This window comes from Lipophrys pholis, assembly GCF_963383615.2.
Source record: "Lipophrys pholis genome assembly, chromosome: 20".
Taxonomy (NCBI): Eukaryota; Metazoa; Chordata; class Actinopteri; order Blenniiformes; family Blenniidae; genus Lipophrys; species Lipophrys pholis.
Genome location: NC_137648.1, coordinates 7588346 through 7601011, shown reverse-complemented (window position 1 = coordinate 7601011; position 12666 = coordinate 7588346). Strand labels below are relative to the sequence as shown.

At 39.8% G+C, this 12666-nt stretch overlaps 1 protein-coding gene across 1 annotated transcript in view; it reads left to right on the top strand.

The window, feature by feature from the left end:
* cntnap2a (contactin associated protein 2a) overlaps positions 1–12666 on the top strand; it is a 327533-nt gene that overhangs the window by 265734 nt on the left and 49133 nt on the right. Inside the window, exon 17 of the mRNA XM_080489327.1 lies at positions 3033–3160. Within this exon, the coding sequence (XP_080345453.1) occupies positions 3033–3160 (128 nt within the window). The remainder of the gene's footprint in view (positions 1–3032; positions 3161–12666) is intronic.

Here is a 12666-nt window from a genome sequence, read left to right as displayed (position 1 = left end):
CGCTTTATCTCTCTTCCTAATGGGTCATGAGAAAGAAAACTGCCTTTATTTAAGTTAAGCATCATAATGTCTGTGGCCATAAAGTTTTAGGAAGAAAGCTCATTTTACAATCACTTTAAATTAAATGTAATTAAATGCAAAGAAAGGCTTGATTAAATCTATTGACATAGATTTCAATCTGTAAATGTCACTAGATCAATACAAGAAACTGCTTTCGGGCCATTTTAGACGAGAGGAGCTAAGAACATCAGGAGGGCGTTAGCGTGCAAGTCCTTATTCGAACCAGAAGAAACCCAAGAACCCTTTTTCCACTACCAGAGCTTTGTTTGTGGGGAACTGTTCGCGTTGCTTTTGAATAGGTAGTGTCCTCCTCACTCTTCATCACAAATGGACCTTTTGTTGACATCAAATAAAAGCTGTATTAGTCAAAACATGAATGGAGCATGAGCCACCATCATGTACGAAAGCCCATGTAAATAGTAGAAAACACATTTCCCAACTGAAAAAGTCCACACAAACACTTCATATTATAGGGTCTGTTCCATAATGAAAACACAAACACAAAACACTTTTTCACTTTCACAAGCCTACATAAAATAACATGAATTCATAAAAAATGTATAAAAGTTTTGGGTTGTTTTTTTTAAAAGCACTGGCATCAGTCACAAAAGCACTGCAGAGGCTGACAACAAAATGCCTGGCTTGTTGAATCCTGTTATAGATTCAGCCTGACCAACAAAAAGAATCAAACAGAGTTTGAGGGGAAATGCTCAGGTGGAGGATCTACACAGTTCCCAAAGCAGTTGGATCCAAAAACATATTCCTGTTCCAAACCATACTATGACTTTTAAAAGGATCTTTTTTTTTTAATTGTCATAACCTTGATATGTCTGTGTCATGTCAATGTTAAATGTTTTTTACTTTTGTAAAACGTTCTTTGACATGAGCACACATAGAGACACACACAGTGGTTACCCCAGGGCACGTGAACAGGATATGAGTTATACCCACTGATCCACAAAACCCCCTGAACCCAACATCTATAATGACAAACCCAGCTTGAACTTACAATGCCGATGTGAGACGAGTCTTAATAAATGGCCAGTTACATACAAAGATGTGTGCACAACACATTGAATGGGTTTTCACCTCCCTGAATTGAATATATGCTACAGATCTGCTGCAGTCTGGCCTGTATTACCACTAACCTTAGAAATAAAGCAGCCTCAGGGTAGCAGTGAGAGGTTGTGACATTTGTTCCACAGCTATTCAGGACAACGTCAGTTTTTTCATTCCGCCAACACGCCCACTTACCCGCTCAGCTGGTCGAGAGAGTTGGTTAAACTTCTGTTAAATTCACAATATGCAGTATATGTCAAAGTATATTCCCTAATATATTTAAGTCTTTCCATGATTATCTGAGTAGAAATAAAACAGTAAAGGTCAGTGTGTCTATTAAGAGACCGTGATTCACAAGTACATCTGATATGAAAGAGAATTTCATTCTGATTTCATCTTCCACTAAAACACTTCTGAATCCCAACTGGAGCTCTACAAAGAACAAATTGCTTGCAGTTATTATCTTAACGCATGAGCTGTACTTTAAAACGAAAGAAGTTCTACCTGTGGAAATTTAGATGAAACTAGTGCCAATGCTAATGCTTGCAATAATCAGTCAGTGCCGATTGTGCCCGAGTTGGAGCGTCTGATGAGGTGTCTGAATTCAAAGGGAAGAGTGACTGAATGATGGATGCCGCCATCAGGGATGTGTTTATTTAAGAGGGATGTTTGCCTGCAGAACCAACAGTTTGTGTTTCAAAGCTCTTTTAGCCAGCTGATGGATATTCTCATTAAAGCCAATTGGATCGGTGCGTGCGTGCGTGCGTGCGTGCGTGCGTGCGTGCGTGTTGTACTGTATGATTGTGAGTAATTACTAAGGGTTAGCAAGAGGAGGTGATTTCATTTGCTTTCATGCCCCCCCCCCCCCCCCCCCCCCCCCCCCCATCTCTCAAACTGATGATATTACAAATAAGCGCCACACTGTCTTGTTCTTGTTGTTAATATTTAATTCATTTATTCATGAGAATTCATCCGAGTTAGTTTTTGAAATATATCTGATATAACTGTTTCCTTCCATTTTCCATTTATTTTGTAAAACCCACACACACACACACACACACACACACACGCTCACACACACAGACACACACTACTTTCACAATACAGATAAAAACATCTGCTCTGCCAGTTAGAACTCTTACTGTTTAATTTCTAAGCTGTGTTAATTTGACTCCTTGAATGTACTGAAATCAGCAAAGGTGAAATACATCTCAAATGTACTGCTGCTTATATTTTCATTTAGACTTCCAATGTTTGAAGCAGTGTTATTATTCTAAGCATGTGCACAATTCATATAATATCTCTATCAGTCGGTGGAGCATGAGACTCGCACTCTCAAGGTAGTGGGTTCGTGTCCCATGCCGGGCGCCACCTTCCCGTGGGCTCACCACCTGCAGGAAAGGTTCTTAATCGGTGCATTGTGATCTGGGTGACGGTGCTCAGACTGCCACCCCTGCGACCCGGAAACGGATAAGCAGAAGAAAATGGATGGATGTTTCGACTGATTGATTTCCATTATAGACATACTTTCAAGCCATGCAAGCATTCCACAAATAATACTAAACACGGTCCTTTTGATAGCAGCTCTTTGACAGCTTTGTGTATGAAAAAACAGTCATATAGATGTTATCATATAAATGAAGATGACTTTTTTGCAGTGTCCATTATTCTACATTAAGTCATATCCATGTAGTGATATTACACCTGACACAGCAATTAACTTTATGAAAAGGTCCAGACGGTCTAATGCAGCTTTCATTCATCCATCGACTACACCAGATCATCCAAGGAGGGTTGGAGACAATCCATGCACACGCATTCACTTTCATGAGCAATTTATTGCATGTTGCCACAAACAAGGACTGATTATTAATGCAGAGTTTCTCCTCACCTGTCTGTGTTTAAACTCACAGGAGAGAAGATTCTGGTCTCTTGATATACAAAGAGCACCTGCCGGTCAGCCAGGTTGCGGTGGGTGACACCAACAGACCGGGCTCTGAGGCTAAACTGACTGTCGGACCACTCAGATGCCAAGGAGATAGTAAGTATTGTGCCGCTGATATGCATCTTATCTGCTGTGTGGTTATTGTTGGCTTCAGGTCTGATCTTTAGTGTTTGACATGATGGGTAAAAACCATGTCAGTGTCAGTATTGAGGACTGACTGAACAAAAACCACCGAAGCTTGCATGTGTCGATCATCTGAAAAGTCTTAACTATTGACTACAGAAAGTTTTAAAAAGGCAGTTTTGGGAACAAACAGTGGCATTTACCTTAAAATAATCTTTTAATGTTGCAAATTGAACACCATCCTAAATGATTTAACATTGGAGACAGGCAGCAAGGTTATGCTGGAGGATTCCAAATTGTATTATATTGTTAACAGATTTGGCGATATAACCAAGAGCCAGATCACACTGAGCTTTAGGGGTTATCAGTGTGAGCTCGAATCAAACGTCAAACTTTCTACAAGGCTGCACAGGATGACTGGAGCTGCTATGAGCATTATTGATAAGCTGTGGGTTTGAAAGGAGCCATTGAGTGAGCTTGGCTGACTGCACTTAAAATGGCCTAATTGAGAAGATATATACGCGTTAATGACCTTCTGCAAGTCAGTCGCGGAGAGGAGTGATTTAAATATTGAAATATTTCTCAGTTGGCTGTAAAGGCACGGTTGCATAACCTTTAGTGAGGAGCTCATCAAAGGTGGAGTCAAGAGAAATCCTCCAGTCCCTTTAATACATTGTCAGTAGCTTTTAAACAATTAAGGAGCAAATAACATCTTCTTTTTTTTTTTATCTGAAGTATCTAGACACATTTTTGCAGAGAAAAGGCAGTTATCTAATAACAAATGTGACTAAGTTGTGGAAGTTTCACTCAGGCACATGTCTGTTAAGATATTTCCTTCTTATCCACAGAACTACCATCTCCTATTCAAAGCTTCGAAAGAAGAGTAAAGACTGAATAACATAGTCATGAGAATATTTCATTCCCTGTAACCTATTATAACTCTTAAAGTTTAGGAAAGTCAGTCAGAAACACTGCTGGAAAGTATAACTTTTGTCTCAGGATGATCTGTGCTTGAAAGGTAACTGGTTTCCGGTCTCGGAGTCAGTGAAATGGGACAAAGTTTTCAAAGTGTGTGAAGCTCGATGCACTGTAACCTTCCTCAACTCAAAACTCTCGCAAAGCTTTTTTTTTTTTTTTGTGCCAGGATAAAATTACACGCATAGAAGCCAAGTCAGTTTCAGCCGTCTTCATCACTATTGATGTATTCAGGAATGTGGCAGAAGAAAATGGAAAGGTAGCACCGGTGAGCAAAGTGCCAGGAAACTTCGAGTGATAGCTGACTCCATTTATGCACAGTTGAATTACTACCTGAATAGGCTATTTTAAGTGGCAGTTGCATAATGTGCAATTCACTACAGCTGCAATGGGCTCTAAGCACTGACAAGTATTATATTATACGCCCGTTAAAAATGCTCACTTGCAGAAAATATGAAGAGTAGGTGTTTAACAGTTGTTGTCATGACTCACATTGTCTGCTGCACTTGAACTGCAGTTACGGCAGAGCAAAGTCAGTCATAGACATCCCGAAGAATTCAAAGTATCACTTGGAAGTACCTGCACCACTGCAGTGGTGCAATGACCGGGTAACTACGAGGCCGCCAGGATTGTAGAGGTCACAGAGGTGCCATCTTGGTCTGAATATAAGACAGGACATTTTTCCTAGAAACAGAAAGAAAAAAAAGGTTGTCTCATATTTTGAACTTAATATTGAGCCTCTGTTGTTATGCAGAACAAGCATAACTGTGACCTCAGAAACAAAAGGAACGTGCTGGACATAATCCACGGGCACCTGACTGAGCCAGTAAAATGTCCCCGTTGAACGGTGTCGAGTTGGTGATCATCCCAGAGGATGCTGGGCATTATTAACAAGCTATTCAAAGGCTTTAAAATGCTGCTCCTTGAATGCTTTGGATGGGGGGGTGTGAGTGAAGTGGTGTGGGAAGAGCTGGTTCTACCAGTGCATGACAATGAAGATTGTTTGTTGGACCATATGTCACCAGAATGCATCTGAGAAGTTCTGCGAAGTGGCACACTCATGTGTCCACGTATGCGTCAGTGCATGCGCCAGTGTCCCCTCATCGGTATTTACAAATGTTAACGACAGCTGTTAAATTCCATGTGTTTTAATTATCTTTATTTTACAACAAACAGTAAAAATCAGAGCAAACAAGATTTGAAAAACCTTTTTCAAGAAAGGAACAGTCGTCCTATTTTCAGACCAACACAGTATATTCTGTCCCCAAAGAGTGTAATCCAACAAAACTGCAATAAAAGCCTACACTTAATTCCAATAAAGTGCCGGCTGCGTTATATCACTTTAATTAATTAAAATATGGTACAGCGGGAACTTGCACAAATACTGAAGTTCAAATAAAGAGAGAGTAAGAGCTTTGTTCTTAGTTATCTTCGCTCTCTTTCTAAAGAGCAATGTGTTGAATGTTTCAGCCCAAATCCCAGTCGAAATGAAGGATTATCAGTGTGTCTTAGGCTGTACAATACAGTCAAACACTGTTTGCCAAACTTTTGAAAAGTAGCCTCTTTTGACTGTCGCTGATGGCTTGAATAGGGTCTTAATTAAAAACTATCGTAAGAGAGAACACGAGAAAACACTTCATGCATAGCGGAGTACAATCAGGCCCATTGTTATTCCAGGGTTGCGCTTGAGTGTGAAAGTAACACATTGCTCACAGTCACATTGTAGAAATCCTTCAGAGAACGTGTTGCCTTATCTTGACTGTCCTTCCTCTGTGGGATATTATTCTGTGTGTCCTTCTGTGGATTTCTGTGAATTCAGTAACTTCTTGTGTCTGCAGGCACATGTATTTGCACTAGTGTGTGTGTGTGTGTGTGTGTGTGTGCGTGTGTGCGTGTGTGTGTGTGTGCGTGTGTGTGTGTGTGTGTGTGTGTGTGTGTGTGTGTGTGTGTGTGTGTGTGTGTGTGTGTGTGTGTGTGTGTGTGTGTGTGTGTGTGTGTGTGTGTGTGTGTGTGTGTGTGTGTGTGTGTGTGTGTGTGTGTGTGTGTGTGTGTGGCCAGATAAAAGTATCTGCACTGTGTTTAGAGACTTTCCATCGACAGTGTGAACTCATCTTCTTATCCTTGTATTCCGTTCAGTCAAGTCCCAGTAGTTTAGGTTGTTTCTCAGGTAAACATCGGATGTGAGATACTGCAGAAATCACTGAAAGGCAGTTTAGTCTTGCTGTTTTTCCTCCTGTCTATTCTCCTAATCAGTGTTAGCACACTGCTCTCTTTCGGGACTTTGGGTCAGCCCGGAGACGCACGGATTCTGCAGTACAGTGATACCAACCACCTGCCTTTTCCATGAGTCTGTGCTGTTTGACGTTGTCCCGATCGTACCTGCGTTGTGCACTCCTGCAGTGGGTTTGTGTCAGGTCAGTGTGGATTAATTGTGTCCCATTCCTCATGCCGCTATTGTACTCACTAAATGGAAACTTTCTCATTCTCATTCCTATTGAGCTTTCACCCAAACTCGTAAAAGTCAAATGGATAATGAAAACCTTATCCTAATGGTGTAAAGCCACATAACCATAATAAGTAGCTGCCATTATGAACGGATACTCAGCGGCTGCGAACACTATTTGCTCTGTGAGACCACGCTCTATTTATATCTTATTATCAAGAGAAGCTTGGAAATTACACAGGCTGAGGTTTGCCAACTTGTCGGGACCCGATGTCCTGCAGAGGTGGCAGTGATATAAGTATTTGTTGCTTTACTTAGATATTTATTTATTTATTTATTTATTGTTGTGACACCTTCGTCATTTTTACGCCCAACATTTAAATACAAATATCTACATTTTCTACATTTCCATGAGCACGATCAATAGTTATTCACACTGAATTTGGAGAAATTGACACATTTGAGTCATCAGGTGACATTAATAATGTAATATCATGGATAGAGTTCTTTCAAAAAAAAAAAAAAGTACTTTCTTGCTTTTATTTGAGAAAAGTAAATAATTCTGTACATTTAGATTCCCTCTGGTGCATCATCAGTTTCTTTCCACAGATATCTGCCCTTTTACTTAAGTAAAGATTGTGAGTACATTTCCCAACTCTGCTGTCCTGCTTCTCAGCATCCCAATGTCTTCTATCTGTTGATGATTCCAAGCATCGTTTTTTTTTATTTGTCCTAATTAAGCTGATCATTTGCAGTCTTGATCTCAAAGAAATTTTAAAACATCACTCACATTTATATAAGTCTATAATACCAAAGACGATGGCATTAAACCTGATTTAAATAAGCCGCCCCTCCCTTTCTAGTTTTCTCTCTTCTGTTTTTCTGTGAACAGTGAATGACACAGTTTTTGTCATTGGTTGGTGGGTGTGTTTTAATAAAATCGTTCTGTGGTCCCAAGCACAGTACTAACTGTTTTGAGGCACCCAGGAGCGAATAAAGGTCTTTGTTTACTTGATTAGAAGCGATTATGACTGAATTCCCTCATTTATGCTGATTAGAACTTAAGAATAAAAGCTCATTCAAAAAGGTAACGTTGTTTTTTTCATCTGTAGTAGAAGCAGAAAATCGCTGATTCACGAATCTCAATTTGTTTCTAACTTTTCCAAAACCCTTTGGAGAGAAGAAACAATAAAATGCCTAATTTATGTAGTTATGTCTTGGTGTGTTTTTTTTTTTTTTTTCTGTTTCACCCGTCCTCTCTATTTCTTTCCATCTCCTAAGGAAATATAGATTAAATGAGTTCAGAGAGGCAGTGCAGTTGGTATCTGCTTTGCAATGTAACAGAGTACCATAGAGACTTTGTGGAAAGTAATATCCTTTAGAGAGCAAAACTAAACATGGATTTAATCTGTAGTGCAAGGCAGCATGATCATTACAATAATAATGCTTCATAAACTATCTATTGGCTTCTCATTTTTCATGCTAAAGGGAATAATAGAACGGAGCGAGGCAATCTCTGAGGACAGCGCATTCGGTCGGTTTCATAAAGAGACTGTGTTGCGTTTAAAGTTGGAAGAAAGGATAAGAAAAACACCCTCTCTGGTGTCCTGGATGTTTCACTGTTATCTTATCTCCATCAGTGTGTCTGTCCATTCATTCTGCCGCCGCGATGTGGCCTGGTTCTGTCGAGGGTGCACAGCATGACAGAACACCTGCCCTTCTTCCTCGCCGGTGTCCCTCTCATTAGAGGCCCTTCATCAACAACCTGATGCCACTCTCACTAATGCCCCTTCATCTCAGGGCTGCCAACATACAAACAAACCATGATTTAATGACCCATGACATCACATCTGTTTGTATGAGGGGGTCTATCATGTAGCAGCGTGGCAAACACAATTACCCAAGATGGATCCTCCTGTCAGTTGGATGGAGCCATGTTCTCTTTGTCTTACTGTGCTATCCTCTTTGTGTGGGCGAGAGGCCGTTATTCTCCCTCAAATTGAGTGACCAAATTAACAAACTTTTAAAATGAAGATGACTTTGAGGTATGTTGCCATAGCACCAGCAAAGACACTGGAACATGGAGCATACATTATACATTGGCCCATTAAGGCATATTAAATGTATATTAAAAATTTCACACGTGAATAGGTGCTCCGTGTATGATTGATGCTTCTCATACTGTGCATGGTGCTCCGTCTCAGTAAGAGCAATGACGATTGGCTGCCATATAATGGGTTTTCGTAGGCAAATGACTAATGTGTTGAGCAGTCAGGAAAAGTTTTAGTAAGGAGGTGCTCGGGTGTCTTTGTGTGAGAGCGTGCGCACACTTCTGTGTGTGCGTTTCTGTCAAGAGTGCAACTTTCTGTGTGTGTGCACGCCACTGTGTGTACGTGCCCAAGCATTAATAAAGCCCATTTCCATCGCCAGTTTAATGGCAGCCCATACAGGCGCAGGCAGACATAGAGGAATTAGTCCCATTTATTGATGTTAAAAGGGTTTGGACGTTTTAATAAATGGAAATGAAAATAAAAGATCGCAAATGAAGCAGAGCTGCATACATATTCCGCCATTATGATGTCACATATTTGTTCTGAAACATGCTTAACGTCGCGACTGGCTATGGATGAAACTTTACATGGCTCACCTATGAAAAGTAAATATTTTTTTAATTGATTTCTACTAGTTTATCGCCATTGATATCCACACTTCTTTGTCATTTATGCCATTCATGCAATGGGGTATCCAGTGGATTTACGTGTACATGTGTGTCATTTCTACACATATCAGACAAATGCCTTTAATGTCTTTAATTTTAAAATGTTTTGCCAAAGTGCACATTTAAATTGTGCCACACACCTCATCCAATTAAATGTGGATTTACTTCACAATAGCCGTACCTCTCATCTGTCATATGAATCCTCTCAAGTTAGGTTTTAGGTGAACCAAACATACACACAAGTTGGGACCTCAGCTTCAATTCATTCACTTCCTTTAGGAATTCTGAAGCTTATTATTTTTATGGTTATATGGTTCATTTAATGATCTATACTGTTGATTATGTTTATCCAGCCTCGTTTGAATTGTTTTTATGTGTTGCTTTCCTGCTTATCGTAGTTCCTTGTTCTCGGGTGTCACTTAAAAACAAGAATAACACTGTAATAAAATAAACTTTAAATAGGTTTTCTTATACCCAGGGTGTAATAATTAGCTATGTAGGTACAATCCAATGAACTTCATGAACCCATTTCAGCATGTAGTTGTTTCAGTGGTCTGACTTAGTTAAGTGAAGTTGATTCTACTGTTAATTGTGCTTTAACATCAATTTCATGTGAATATTATGACTCACACGGAGCATCTGTGTAAGTTTTAATCTTTACAGCCTCAAAACTTACTTCAGCGTTAATTATAGCTTGCATTGTGTGGCTTTAAGAAGTGGATCAGATAACAGACGGAGGAGCAGATTCAGAGCACCAACACAATTCCCATTCTGAGTCTCCTTTGAGAAAAATGTCATTTTCAAGAGAAACAGAAGGTGGAAAGTCCCCCTGAACAGTATAGCTTCATTATTAAGCCGTACTTTCTCTTTACTTTTATCTGATCAAGGGTAATCAGTATTACTGCTTTTTTTTTCCCAAAGCCTCTCCTTAAGTAGAGAAAATGTGTACCTTTGACATTTCAGCTTTTTTATGGTACTGCTTTGGATTAATATAACATATCTTTGTTTCATGATATCTCTCTTTTTGTGTCGCTCGGAGCTCTGGAGTTTTTGGTACTAGAAGTGTGTGTGACAAGCAATTTAATTACAATGTGAGATTGATAACGTTGTTGCAGGTCTCAAATGACAGACAAACTAATTACCTGAAGATTCAAATGCTACATTTACCGAGAACATACAGTACCTAGACCATAAAGTGACATGCCACAGATGGCTCAATTACGCAAATGAGATGAAATGCAGGTCTCGGTGGAAATTAAAAAATAAGCGAGGAGGAAATGCATGCTTGATGTGCGACAGTTCAACGCACTGCAGAACTATATATGTTCAAGTGTTTTCGACAATAATGTCTGAGCGTTGTCCTTTGGGCCACTTCACAAGTCAGAGACGTGACCTTCTGAGATACAGGTACTGCTGCCTTCATCATTAGATGAACCTATTCTTAGCCGTAAAAAAAAAAACAGCATGAAATACACAGTAAAATAAGTGGAAAAGTTAAATTAGATGGCACATTGCATGTTTGTTCCAGCAAACTGCATAATAAGCTCAGTCGGCCTGAGTTTCTAAATGTCATAAATCGACAGGGATATTAAACATCCCGCTGTGCCTCCATGCAGCATCTGTGAGGATGTGGTCATTAATATAACCTATTGTGGTCTCCTCTCTCCACCAACAGTGTTCAGCTATTGGTTTTTCCTAATGTGGTTGCGCACGTATTGTATTTTACATCTGCGTCAGTGTACAGTCCCTGAAAATGTTTGTTTTAATGACCTGGGACAGTGCAGTCAGTCATCCTTGCCATCTGTTGGTGCTGGCCCATAACCCATCTGGTCAGGCACAGACAGATAAATCATCTCGTTGGCTTCCGGACCCAAACTTCACCCCGATATATATCGCACATCATGTCAACCTCTACAGTTCAGTGGGCATGGTTAAAAAAAACAAAAAAAAAACAACATGCGCCCTCATGGGCTAATGCAAAGGTCAACAGCTGTTATCAGTGTCCCATGTAACACAGTGTTCCATTTAATGAGCTGATTGATTGCGGTTAAAAAAAAAGGAAACAGTGAAATGTGTTATTCATGGCAGGACTCTACTCAAGAGTTAAAGTCTCTGTTGAACTATTTTTTGTGATCCATACTCCCAGTTGACGTCTTTTTTGCGAGCTGCCTATATTTAAAGTGACAGAAATCTCAACCAGTGGTTTTCAGTGTCAAAGCATCAGGAAAACAAATGAGAGGTCCCCCTTTTTTAAATGTTGTTAAATGAAATGATCAAATAAGTGGAAGGGTTAAATATAATAAAACATTTTATGAAACACATATTATTAGGACTGAATTCATTGTAAGCAGATTGGAGACTATTTGAAATTATGAAATTGAAACTATCACAACATCTCAAGTGTAACAGTTGGCGAATAAGTCGTTCCAGACAGTTCAGATAAAAAATATCAAACTAGTGTGTGAAGAGTTGTGTGTTTTTTTTTTTTTTTTATTGCTTATTGATGTAACAGTTAACAATGCAGATGAAAAAAGTTAGATATTCAACCAAATTTTTTTATTTTGTGTGGGGCAAAGAAATCCGCAGTAGGATGTTTCAGAGGGAGGACTTGGTGTTTTCTCGTGACTATTATGACACTAACCAAGACCAAGCTCGATATCATTTTGATTTAATGACCACAACAGCAGTTACACCTTCCTATAATAGAGCTTGACTGTATTTCTTTCGGAACATCGGTAACTCTTCATGGCATGGATTCAACATGATATGACACGATAGTATCATATAGTTGCTGCAATTTGTGGGCTGCACATACACGGCGTGCGTCTCTCATATCATCGCATCCCAAAGGTGCTCTATTGCGTTGCGATCGCTTGAGGAACCATTTTTGAGATTATTGGAGTTTTGTAACGTCGGACATTATCCTGCTGGTCGTCGCCATCCGAGACGGGCACACTGTGGTCATAAAGCGATGGATATAATCAGCAACAATTCTCCAGTAGGTGAGGTACAGTTCCCTGGTCTGGATAAGAGTTGATTAAAAAAAAAAAAGTTTACAGCGCAGTTTGTTTGCTTTGCACTCTCACTGGCTTTTCTAACGATGGATGGATGGATGGATGGATGGATGGATGGATGGATGGATGGATGGATGGATGGATGGATGGATGGATGATGGATGGATGGATGGATGGATGGATGGATGGATGGATGGATGGATGGATGGATGGATGGATTTTTAATCCAAATTGTAACCTTACAATCTCGCAAAGATTTAACATCATCTGCCAAAATATCAGATATGTTTTTCTTGCATATCTTGGTCATTACAAGAGGGTTACTGTG